The following is a 13626-nucleotide window of genomic DNA, read 5'->3' as shown; positions in this document are numbered from 1 at the left end:
CATCTGAACGTAAGAGAGTTATCAAATAAAAACTTACCACTGTGAAACCTTCTGCTCAAGTTGTGCTTATAAAGTTGGTTCCGATCCATCAGGCTCGAACTGATTTGGTAAAACCCACGACATTATTAACTGTGTTTATAATTGCTTTAGAAGCCTTGGAAGCTGATGCTCGTGATTATGGTACTCGCCGTTACATTTCCGACACACACTTGAAGTTTTTGTTCAAATCACAACTTAACGGGTCAGCTGGCCAATCACAGCACTCTGGGGTTTTCGGAAGGAGGGGCTTTGAAGAAACCGAAACTCAGAGTGTTTCAGACAGACTGGGAATCAAGGCACTGCAATAATGTACAGTGAAAAATAATGTGCTTCTTGAACATTAAAGCATGTTAACCTATTCTATTACACCTAATAAATAAAATAATGAACTTTGAAAATCATAGTATGGCCCCTTTAAGGAACAGGAAAACACAACGTTTTTGTTGTGTGCATTTATTTGGGGAAAACATGCGGCAAGCCCCTCCCCCCTTCAGTTTCTTACCTCATCGATCTCTCGAATCCAGCGGTCGATCCCGTCAAAGGACCAGCGGTTAGTGATATCATACACCAACAGGATCCCCTGCAGCAGACCAAAACAAACAAACAAACAAACAGTAATCTGAGTTGGAATAGTGTTCCACATATCACAGGTTTCAAAACGGCACATATTCAGACCGGAAGTCATTTCTACTTTTCATCCGGAACTGTATGTCGATACGTAAAATTCTGGAGGGACGTCGAATGGCGTGGCGCGGTGACGTAATGACGTGTGCTGTTAATGGAAATATGTTCTATACATGTAAAACAGGAACATGAAAGGAGTATTCTAAAAGCGACTCATGTAAACACCTTAATCACAATATTGTCTTATTCAGAATAAGGTCAATAATTAGCTCACTGCTGTCCATGTAAACATAGTCGGTGAACACGTTGTGGATGTCTGAAAATCGAATGATGAATAAAGCATGACGCTGGTGATTTATTGTACAATTCAAGCCTAAAAAATGGAAACAGGTTTTGATCACAAAAGTGCCATTTTTACCCATTTGTCAAATGATATCAAGTTAAATTTTATAAGGATGGAAGTAAAATAAACCAAAATAAATGTTTTCATTCTGGCTGTTGATAGGTTTTTGGTCGATGGCCGCTGTCTGACAAATACATTAGTAAACAAATTAAACACAGTAAGTGAGAGAAGTCGCTACATTTTTGGCCCTTTCTACTGAATACAGTTCATTTGTATAGACAGAGATGGATTACTTCTGCTAAATCTAATGTCATTCAGAAGCATTTTAGAAGCACTTGGTTTGTTGTTTTTTCCCCACTATGACATTTCGGACGGGATCACACTCACCTGTGCACCTCTGGAGTAGGAACGGAAAATGGTACAGAAGCGGCCTTGGCCTGAAGTGTCCCTGAAAAAACACACACACACACACACACACGTTAGGGCATGAAATACTCCCACAACCTTTTCTCCTTCTGTTCACCTTCATGATATTGACAGAATGTTCTGGATCCTGCACACAGCTGTGAGGTTTGTTTGGGAAAGAAGAGGTTTGTTTGGGACTCTGCGACTCACAACATGGCCAGGAAAAACCGGTCTAACGGCCTTCTAGATCACGCTGGGACTCATCACACACACACACAGAGTACTGATGTGAACTGTGTGCACATAAAATTCTCGCTGTGTTGACTGTGAAACTGAGGGCCTGACACACCTGAGAGCTTGTCTTCTCTCTCTGTCTCTCTCTCACTCGCTCACACACACACACACACACACACACAGGTAAACAGTGAGTTACAACAGAACAGGTATCAGGGACATTTGGAGTTTTTAGACTGTTCTGAATATAAAAGAGTGGACATGGATATCATTTGTATATTTCTGTAAAATTACATATATTTTTTTTAAAGGCTGATATAAATTTAATTTATAAATCTTTGTCCTATGGGCCTGCAAACCTTTGCATTACTAACTTTAGAAAGAGAAAATTTTGATGAACAGATTCTGATATGTTCCCCAGGGTGATGCTGAGTGATGGAGATTTAACGTTATGGCGTCTCTGCAGCACATTAACACTAACGCTGACTCTGTAACGCACAGCTCTAATGGCTTACAGTGCAACACACACACTTACAGTGCACTACACGCACACACACTGCCTTCCTGACTGAGATTCATCATCGCTTTTCCACAGAGCCTTACTCATCATCCTGTTTTGTATTATAAAGCCGCCACAGTCCTGAAGCCCCACCCCCTCCTCTCCATGATGTGGAGGTCTAATTCCAGCTGCAGTCTGACAGGAGGTCCATATCGTCTCTGTATCACAACTAAAAGCTCGAAAATATTACACTCATCACTCTCTGAATCTCTTTAAAGAACAGACATTTAGCAGGCGCTGACATTTTGACTTTTACCTGAACTGACATTTAGCATGCGCAAAAAAGAAAAGGAGGAGATGTGCAAAGACGCTACAGAGCTCTGACAAGAGTATGTGGATATATATATATATATATATATAAAAAAACACCACACACACACAAACGTATATATACACACACATACGTACACACACCTAAGATTTAATACATCTTTCAACACTTGAGACAAACTATTTATTGTGTGGGCTTTCAGACCTCTCAGTAATGAACTAAAATTACTACCAACTTAAAACTGAAACTTACCTAAAAATTAATCTTGATTTAACAATTTAATAATAGTTATTTTATGTTCCCATCCAAGTCATTTTTAATTAGAACTTTTGATTCACAGTGACTGGAAAATGGGGTGGGTGGAGACTGGGGGTGATACATGGGGCGTGGAGACAGGGTGCAGAGAGTTAAGACTGAGCGTGGTGCATGGGGGCAGGGAAGGGGGTTGGAGACCGGGCGTGGTGCATGGTGGGTGTACATTGGGCGTGGTGCAGGGTGGGTGGAGATTGAGCATGGTGGGTGGAGACCAGGCGTGGTGCATGGTGGGTGGAAACCGGGCATGGTGCATGGTGGGTGGAGATTGAGCATGGTGGGTGGAAACCGGGCATGGTGCATGGTGGGTGGAGATTGAGCATGGTGGGTGGAGACTGGTCATGGTGCATGGTGGGTGGGGCTGAGTGATGCACAATAGTTGAGACGTGAGGATGATCAGTGGAATTAGAATTTGTGATGCTTCATTTTTGGCCATTTTGAAACTTCGTCCATTTTGTTACCGTTCCTCTCTGACATTCATCTTGAGGTGAGAAAATGCTCGCTGCTGCTGATTTCTGAATCTAAAATTAAATAATGTTTATTGGAGAAGCACCTCCAATTGGATTTAAACTGGTTTAGTGACTGTTGCTAAAAAAACACATCACACAGAGAAACAAATGACTTCTCACTGCGAGTGAACACCTTGTTATCGTTTACAGAAGTACTAAATACTTCTCCAAAGTGACACCATTTCCTCACCGGCCACGCCCACTACAGTTTGTAGCCTCTTGTTGCTGTAGAACACTACTGTTTTTGAGTGAGAGAGTGAGTGAGCGATTTTGTGTGTGTGTGTGTGTGTGTGTGTGTGTGTGTGTGTGTGTGTGTGTGTGTGTGTGTGTGTGTGTGTGTGTGTGTTGAGAGCACTGTGTTCCGTTAACATACTTACCACAACTCCAGCTTCACTCTCCGTCCGTCCAGCAGGATTGTGGTGGTCTTATAATCGATTCCTGGACAAAAATAAAAAGATGAGGAAAAAAAAATGAAGTGTCAGAATTTTTTTGGAGGGATTTTTTTCAGCTGAGTCACTAAATATTGATGTTAAGTGCTGTGGAGTCCTGGGAGCGTGATGCTAAAGCCTCCGCTTCCTCCAGTACTCACTGCTAATTTTATAAGTCTTAAATGCTTCCTGTGACTCGAGCCGAAATCGGCCATTTTGGATCTGGATGAAGTTGCTGTATAATCTAATCTTTTTATGACACTAATGGGACTTGCTATAAATACGAGGGATTAAAATGATTTACAGGACGCTCAGTCACACAGCGGGACTTGAAACAAACAGCTGCTCACTAAGGACCACCATGTTCCGTCTTTTTTTTTATTTAATTTTTTAAACAGAACAGGACTGTAACAGCATCTTATTTCCAGACCACCACACACACACACACACACACACACACACACACACACACACACACACACACACACACACACACACACACACAGAGTTCTCCATGTCCCATCTCCTGGCTGACATCTACAGAGTTTATATACTCCCAAGTCAGGGTCCGTTTACACGACAAGGTTTTCAACTAAAAACTGAAAACTTTTGATGCGGTTTGTCTGTTCGGCGTTTTGGGGCCTGAAAATGTAAACATTTGAAAACGGATTTCAAAGTTTGCAAGTTTTCGAAACGATGCCGTTATCGTCTCAGTGTAAACGTACAAAAACGAGAATCTGTGAAAACGATAATGTCATGAGCGCGTGTATTACGTGTTCAGTCTATAGGCATGCACACGAGTACTTCACAACTACAGGACTGTGTTTGTGCTGCTCAAGATTTGGAGTTTATTGACACTTCTCCAGCAAAGTCTAGATTTACTGCATCACTACTATGACCAACAGAGACGCATTTGTTACATACGCTACATTATTAACCCACATCTACAGCGACGAATATAGAAAGCAGACTGACTGTCTGTGTTTTTTTTCAGTATTTTAAAATGAACGAGCTTTGTTAACAGAATTCTGACCTGGAGCACAAGAAAAGTTCAAAAAGGGGGGTTGAAGACAGAAAAATCCATTTGAAGAAACCTTTATGCACATTTCACGTACATTAAATTCTATTACATTAGAGACGTCTCAGCATTTATTAACCAAGAAAAATAAGCCAAATCTATGCTTGACAAGTGTTTTCACATTTCCTTAGGACTATGAATAATTTTCCAAGTCTACGTATCGAGATTGTAAGTAACTGGAGACAGAACTTTTTTTTGTACTCCATGTAGATCATAAACCATTGAAATCATTTGAGAAATGTAAACGTTATTGTGCTTTTCATCCAGAAAAACCACAGCTCCCAGTTTACTTGGATTTGTTTATCGGGCAGTCTCAATCAGTCTCGGATCAATATGGCGGACAGATTCTTTGGATTGAGGAAAAGCTTGACATCGTGAGGCAGAGTGTCTGATGAGAGGTTTGGAATGGCTAATGATATCCATTCTACTGTTTTTCTGTTAATTTTACATTTTAAAATAATGAAAGTTGAACATAAATGCCAGAAATTCTGAAACTCTTGATGTACCTTGTCAGAACGTTCTACATAAAATTCTACATACAATTTTTTCCCCTGGCGTTTCCTAGCTTCAGTTCAGGTGTCAAATGCTGTGAATGCTTATGTGCACATGCGCATTGTGTTTCTTTACAAAGTGACATCACCAACTACAGGCCTGGCATGCACAATACAGCGCTTTTAGTCGCTTTCACGGATCCGTGCGAATGGCGATCGTTTTGAAGACGTTGTCGTCTGTACTTGAAACTTAAAAAACGCAAAGGAAAAACTTCTCCGTTTTTTGGAACACCATTGTAGTGTAAACGTACCCTCAGACTGCGCTGGGATTTGTTTATGTCCAGCAAGGAAGTGTCATGCTTTAAAGCAGAACCAGTCTGAGAAAGAAAAAAAAAAAAAAAAAGAGATCAGATGGTTCTTGAGGGACTTTGAAAAAGCTTGGATGTGTTCTACTCGCCCTCGAGTCACGGTGGCTCAGACTTACACTTAAGGTCTCTCTGAACTTTTCGTGTGCTTGTTCTTATTCTAAATAACAGCAATAAAAATAAAGTTTATGATGTCACTGAACATCTATGTGAAATATGCAAACGATCAGATTTGCTAGAAGTTCATTAAACTAAACGTTTAGTTAAGCTAGATGAAGTTATTGATAATTTATTAGGAGATGGAGGCACTTCCAAATGTGCAAATTCATGTTTATTCCTACATTGAGGGTAAATCTATAGACATGTTCATTCCCCCATCTGCAGGAACTCAAAGGTTCCATGTAGAAACTTAAACAGAATGTTTCTCTCCCAGAAAGGGTTCCACGTAGAACCAAGTAGATTTTACTATACATATATAACGCTTTAACACAAAGGGTTACTCAAGAGCGATTGCTTGTATGATGGCCGTTGTCATGGAAACCACTTTTGCTGTTCTATGTTTTGGGGCCTAAAGAAAACCAAGGGTTAGTTTGGAGCTGTGGGTCACTCTGGCTCGTCTCAGCTCCCCTCCCTGCTACGGAGTAAGTGAGGATGGCACGCTATAATTACCGGCTCAGTCTCGGCTCCTCCAGACGCCTCGAGACAAAACGAGCAGCAGAAATCTGAGCCATGTTTATACTACCCATATATACTACTGAATCCAGCTGAATCCTGCATCCTGATTGGTCAGAAGGTGTTAATTAATTAATTAATTCTGAAGTTAATAAGTCCAAAAAAAAAAAAAAAAGACACAGCTTGTCACATTACAGAGAAACCACAAAAGCACAAACTCTGTCCTGAAGACCTCGAAAAACTTTGCTGCTTTGATGCTGACACCAGAGACTCCTTCCACTAATGTGACCTACACGTCTCCTTACAGAAAACCAAATGTAAGTCCCTGTGAACGTGGTGTTACTATAGAAACGATAGTGTGTGATCATTAGAACGAGCGCATTAATGTAAACCTGTGATTTGCAGCTGCGCTACTGTCCGAGCTGCAGTTATAGAAAATTAACCAACATCTGACCAATCACAATCCAGAATTCCACAGCATGACCTTTCACTCGGTCGGTAGCTGACTAAAATATATCCACGTTCCCCACAGAAGCTCAGCTCTTTAAATATTTACAGTCGTGCTCTTTCAGCCACAGAGTAACACAGGTCAGTGCTGAGAAAGACTCGGAGTGTAAACATGCCACCGATACACCACTGGGTGCAGATTTTAATGAAGACTCTGGGGTATGGATCAGATCTCTCTCTCTCTCTCTCTCTCTCTCTCTCTCTCTCTGTCTCTGTGTGTTTTTCTCTGGTTTTGAAACAGACGTGGTGGATCAGAAAGACACTTTCTAACATCCCACTCCCTAAAAACATCTGAGGGAATTTAGTAAATACAACCACATGCAGTACATTTCCTCTTCCAACATTTTATCAAAAGGCTGAAAATCAGAAGCGTTGAAAAACGAGGCAGAGTGCGGTGCTGAGATTTTGGAGGAAGTGAATGTGCACAGGTACTTCCTGTGCAAGTACCACGCTTCTCCTGCATCGCAATACCGGCGAGATTTTATAGTGCTGTCCAAATTCCCACTGATATTTTCCCGGACGGTTTTCTATACGACTGGATAGACTTGTCCGAAATAAACATTTAATCCAGTGACAGTCAGTGCATTTACATGGACAACAATAATCCAATATTAACCCGATTAAGACAATACTGTGATTAAGAAACTACCATGTAAACAGCAATTTTTAATTACCTTAATCTGATTAAGATCATACTCAAAGTAAACACAAATTGAATTAAGACATGTGGATAACTCCTGTTTTAGTCGCATTATCAACGTGTATTACAGACATGTGAAAACCTTAATCACATTATTAACGTCGTGTGAGAGTTTTCACTGTATTTTGCGACAGGACACAATCACACACGGCAGTGCTCAACCGTTTTACGGTGAACAAGAGAGTACGGCTGCATCCCAAGCCACGTACTTGCCTACTATAGGCCTGTAGTGGGGAAAAATACATGTATCTCGGCTACCATATAGACGGTAAGTATGCGGGTTGGGAGGCAGCCCACAGCTTCAGGCAGTCGTCTATTTGCACGTACAGCATGACAAATAATTAACCGCACTTAAAGCGTTCGTAAAAAAATTAAATAAATAAAAACACCCAAAACTGTATACAGTACATTAACGAAGACGAACTGTATGTTAATATGTGAAATTCTGGAGGGACGTCGGATGGCGTGGTGACGTAATGACGCGTGCCGTTAGTCTAATTATGTTTTATAACATGTAAAACGGGTACATGAAAGGAGTATCCTAAAAGCGACTCATGTAAACACCTTAATCACATTATTATCTTACTCAGACTAATGTCAATAATTAGATTACTTCTGTCCATGTAAACGTAGTCACTGACGCATTTTGCACAGGAGCGCTTCACATCGGAGTTTAATGCAATTTAACTTTCGCTCTAGTATGAGTTACCTGAACTCTGCCTCTCTGGACGTATTAGATTAACTGGATGTTAATGTAATACGGCAAGTTATACAGCAGTCTCTCCAGGAGTTCGCCATGGCAGAAATTAATGCAAAATCAATCAAACGCCACTACACTTGGAAGAGCGTGTAAGTTTTCATAATTATCTCAAATTTGGGCCAAGATGGGTCATGTGACATCATCACGACGCACATTCAGCCAAAAGGTCTCATTTACCAACAAACAAAACTATTTTGTGCAACTGCGATTTCGCCAATTTACGTACTTTTGCGCAAAAAAACTCCACAAGCTGCATCAATTTTGGAAAAAGGCTGCGTAATCAAACATCTTTAGCCACAACATTCACCCAAAACAAAAAGAAAGAAAACCTGTACGGACTGATTATTATACAGTTCATTGCAAAAGTATTCACCCCCTTTGCATTTTTCCTATTTTGTTGCATTACAACCTGTAATTTAAATTCATTTTTATTTGGATTTCGTGTAATGGACACAATAGTCCAAATTGGTGAAGTGAAATGAAAAAAAAAATGTTTTTAAAAATTCTAAAAAAAATAAAAATAAAAAAGGAAAAGTGGTACATGCAAATGTATGTATGTATGTATGTGTGTGTGTGTGTGTGTATATATATATATATATATATATATATATATATATATATATATAACACACACACACACACACACACACACACCCACACCTGTTCTGAAGATGTAACACCACCAAGCAAGCAGCACCATGAAGACCAAGGAGCTCTCCAAGCAGGTCAGATTAAATCAATTATTAAAAAATTGAAAGATTGCCAACAAATCTGCCAAGAGAGGACCGCCCACCAAAAAAATATTTTGCATCTTCAAATTGGTAGGCATCTTGTATAAATCAAATGATACAAACACCCAAAAAACTCCAATTTAATTCCAGGTTTTAAGGCAACAAAATAGGAAAAACGCCAAGAGAGGTGAATACTTTCACAAGGCACTGTACCTCAAACATTTCAGAAAAGTGTATCGTAATGTAATTGATCACAATATCGATATTACATCATCGTATCACCGAGCCCTGCGAGCCAGATGTTTCATTCCTTTATTTTTAGTCTTAAGTTCGCGTGAATTTGAGTTCTCGAGTTGTCAAAATGCAAAATACACACAGTTCATTTATAAGTTCAGATCCCAGACCTAAAGCAGAGACACGGATTCTGACTGATATCGTGATCAATTCTGTCACAGCGATCTTTTCTGAGAAATCACAGATATCATGAAACCTTTTTCTTTTTTTGCAATTAGCAGCAGCTAATTTGATATTAAAAATGTATATTAAACCTTAAATTTATTATTACAATTTATTATTTACAATTATAAAAAAAAAATTATTTTAAACCAATTAATTTTTGTAGAGATAAAATGTTTGTGTTTTTTTTTTTTGCTGGCAAACCTATATCTTGTGATACACATCATCCATCACGTGCAGTAGAAATGTTTCATGATAATGTTTCGTGAAAGTATCGTGATATGATATTTTGGTCACATCACCCTCCTCTAATTCTGAGTTCGTTTTCCTTTAATTGCTAAATAAAAAACATTTGCATATGAAGGAAACCCACAAAAGGGCAGCGCACTGAAGTGTGTTACGCAACACAGCCACAGGCACGTTCAAAACAAACCCTCATCAGATTAGATAACTCTCCGAAATGCTCAACTCATTGCTCATTACCCGAGCAGATGACGTCCTGAACCTGAGATTCGTCCAAAACACTTTCACACAAAAACATTAAAGCACACTAACTCTTATAAGTAAGACTTCTACGGAGCAGGTGAAACTCTTTATTCTCACAGGAACACAAAGTCTCAGTGGAGAAATCAGAGCTCAGAACATGCGGCTGGACGTTTTCTCGGAGAAGTGACTCAACACATTTAAAATAAATAAATAAATAAAATAAATAACCACATTGGGTTTAATATCAGTGTCAAAGCCACAACGTTTTCTCCGTCACCGCTCTGCAGACTGAGATTTGGAAAATGTGACCACTGTCTGAAAGAAAACTCCATCCGGCATTTTTCCAACATGACCACAGACATAAATTTGGAATTGGAAAAAAATAAAAACAAAACATTTACTCCAAACTGACTTCTAAGTGTAAGGACAGCCGTTAAAGTTGTGAAGTTAAAGCGATATTATAAACGTAATGAATAAAACTCCACCCTGAAACACAATAAATATGTTTATACTGGAATATTTATGAAGTTTTTAGTGATTCTCGTGGCGAAGCACAGTTCACGCATCATTTTTCTATCGTCATATCACTGAGAAATCAAATGTAGAAACAGTCGAGATGCTGGAGCAAACTCTGAAGAGACCCAGAATGGAATGCAGCTAGTCCACGATGAGTTACTGCGTCGACTCTACTCGGCTAGACTAAAAGACTAAAGCACCGCCGCGTTGTCTCTTTACGCGGCTTTAACTGCGTACTTGCGAGCATGTCCAAGTATGGGAGTGTTTAGCAGACAATATTCAAAAGCAATTGCAAACTGTATTTGCATTTCCTATTTGTGGGCGCATAAATTGTGACATAATTCAAATGAAAATGCAAATTGTGTATTATCGTTTGCATTTTCATTTACACAAACGTACCATGTCTGCCAAATTTCTAATGGAAACATAAAGCCCATTTGCAATTGCATTTCCGGTGTCTTACGCGTTATGACCCAGCCATATTGAAATGGCAATAGCAGTTACATAGTCTGATATTTCATTTCCTCAGTGTGGCGTCTGGAGCCTGACGATATTCAAATGGAATCGCAAATCTCTTTACATTTGCATTCCCCATGCCTTGTACAGAACCCTGCCAGTCAGTGTTGGGGGTGGGAGAATACTACAGGGCGTGTTTGTGTTTGGAAGTGACATCACTCACAGTCGACCGCATGTTCGACTGCCTCACGGTCACCGGAGATTCACTGCATAATCGAGAGTCTCTTTTCTATTCCTCATGAAATATGAGTGGATTGTCTTACTCTGGAGTGAAGCAAGAACCAAATGCAACTGAATATATCTTTATTTTTTCTCCCATTAAATCCCCCTTATGCCAATCTCTCAGAAACGCTGCTCACCAGCACTTTATAGTAATAAAGTCAATAAAGGACCACCTAAAAATTGCATGACCTGGACAACTGTGAACGATTCTACCAAGATTATAGTCATGTACTTCACGGGGTATCTAACATATTACAGTATTATGATACAGTATGAATACAGTATAGATTTTATAGCATATATTTTATTAATTATTAATGATATACATTTTTAAACGTGATTACACAAACAATTGTTAAAGTTGTTGAATTTTAATTATTTTTCTTTTTCTTAATAAAAAAAAACATTTGCAAAATCAAGTTGTCTCTGATAGGAACAATGGAATATAATATCATGTGAATCATAACATTTGTTGAGGTTCAGTTCTATTGGTTTCCAGAAAAAAAAATCTAGCAATAAAAACCACTTGCTTTTTTTTAACAGCATTTTGCTGTAGTTGCTAAGACTAACCCTGGGTTTTATGAGACACAACAATGTTTGTCTAAAAATAATTGTTTATATGTGTAATCAACCACTTCCCTGCCGACCAATCACATTCACCTGGAGTCCCGTTGACAAAACATCATACGTGAATAGACCCTGACTGTGAAGCTGGACTTGAACCCACAACCATGTGGAGAGAATGATTTGTGCATAAACCCTGATAGTGGTGCTGGACGTGAACCCACAACCTTGTGAAGAATGTTTCTGGTGTATGAATAAACCCTGACAGTGGTGCTTGGCATGAACCCACAGCCTTTTCGAGAACGTTATTTATGTATGAATAAACCCGGACGGTGGTGCTGGACTCTTGCAGTGTGCACTTTGTGTATAAACCCCGACATTGGTGCAGGAGTTGAACCCACAACTTTGTGGAGAAATAAAGCACCTGTGCATGTTTTTTGTGTATAAATAAACCCTGAGAGTGGTGCTGGACTTGAACCCACAGCCTTGTGGAGAATGTTTTTGGTGTATGAATAACCCCTGAGAGTGGTGCTGGACTCACCGCTGCTGTAGGCGTATGGACTCTCGGCAGATCCGTCCTGCAGGCTGTCCAAGATCTCCCCTTTCCCCACATCACTGTCTCCCACCAGCAGGAACTTCAGCAGGTAGTCGTAGCTCTTCACCGGGCTGCCCTGAGATCCCATCCTGCTCACATCAGAGCCACAAGGTCCAGAAAACCTCCGCGAGCGCCCAGGTGTTCACCGTGTGTCATAAACCCGACTAAAGTCATCCAGGACCAACAGCGTCCAAGCTAGCTACTTGAGCTAGCTTACATGAGCTTCGCTCTTCCTGTCGGTCTTTTCTTTACTTATTACTTTGAAGTTTAGAGAAATAACAAAGCACAACGCGTATAAATCTTTGTTCGCGGAATGATATCTGCAGGTTAAAATCACTTTACCCAACTGAAGAAAGAAAACCCTGCAAGTTTTATTAGTAACGTTACAACCTCCTTTATGCTAGCGGTGTGTATTAGCGTTAGCTAGCCTGCACACATACTAGCTAACTGACTAGCAAAATAACGCTACGGTATTATAATAATATTATTCAATATTTTTAATCCACCAACACACGCATGCAAAATTATGCAGGTGGTTTTAACGTTTAAGCGCTTAAAAATCCAACAATTTGTTTACTTGCTAATATGCTAGCATAACTCGTTAAGCATTGTTAGCTAGCTCCCAAACGCATTTCACAAAAACCATGGCTCGTTTATATTTTTACACGGATAATAACGAAATATAACAAACCGTAAGCAACGACAAGAAATGACATTTAAAAAAAATATATATATGTTCAGTTAACTGGTGTACTATGGTGATGATAAGCTTGCATTAATTTGCTAACTAACTGTCAAAATTAATAAATGCGCGAGACATTTATAGCGTACCTCTGTCCAGTCGATGACGAACTCGTGAATTTTTTTTATATATATAAAAAAGAAGTATTATTCGAAGAAAGACAACGCGAACAGTTAGCTACATTTGCTCATTCACATCCTGTGAGGATTAAGGTATATAAGGTTAGCATAAACTAGCTTAGCCGGCTAATATTGCTAGCGTTAATGGAAATCACTGCGAACAAGATACAAATCAGTGAACAAACATGGAAAAGTCGGTGTTTTTCAAGGAATATGTCCACACATTTCTCCTCGGAATATATGGGGAAAAAATCCCGCAAGTCGTTCCAAAATATCCGCACTTATATTTCTGTTATTAAATTTCTGAAATGTCCGATTTAATAACGAAAACATCCATCGCTCTGTTCTGCGTGTCTGTCCCTTCGCCTGCACTGTCAGTTTG

General features: G+C 39.6%; 1 protein-coding gene across 1 annotated transcript in view; it reads right to left on the bottom strand.

Annotated features, from left to right (window-relative positions):
* The window catches only part of rab40c (RAB40c, member RAS oncogene family), a 19029-nt gene extending 5403 nt beyond the window's left edge, over window positions 1-13626 (bottom strand). The window contains exons 1-4 of the mRNA XM_017492740.3: window positions 12330-13626; window positions 3674-3734; window positions 1394-1454; window positions 542-619 (exon numbers count right to left, since the gene is read on the bottom strand). Coding sequence (XP_017348229.1) covers window positions 542-619; window positions 1394-1454; window positions 3674-3734; window positions 12330-12471 — 342 coding nt within the window. The 5' untranslated portion in view covers window positions 12472-13626. The remainder of the gene's footprint in view (window positions 1-541; window positions 620-1393; window positions 1455-3673; window positions 3735-12329) is intronic.

The sequence above is a fragment of the Ictalurus punctatus genome, chromosome 2, assembly GCF_001660625.3.
Source record: "Ictalurus punctatus breed USDA103 chromosome 2, Coco_2.0, whole genome shotgun sequence".
Lineage (NCBI taxonomy): Eukaryota > Metazoa > Chordata > Actinopteri > Siluriformes > Ictaluridae > Ictalurus > Ictalurus punctatus.
Note: the sequence above shows the minus strand (reverse complement) of the source record. Positions and strands in the feature narration are given on the sequence as shown.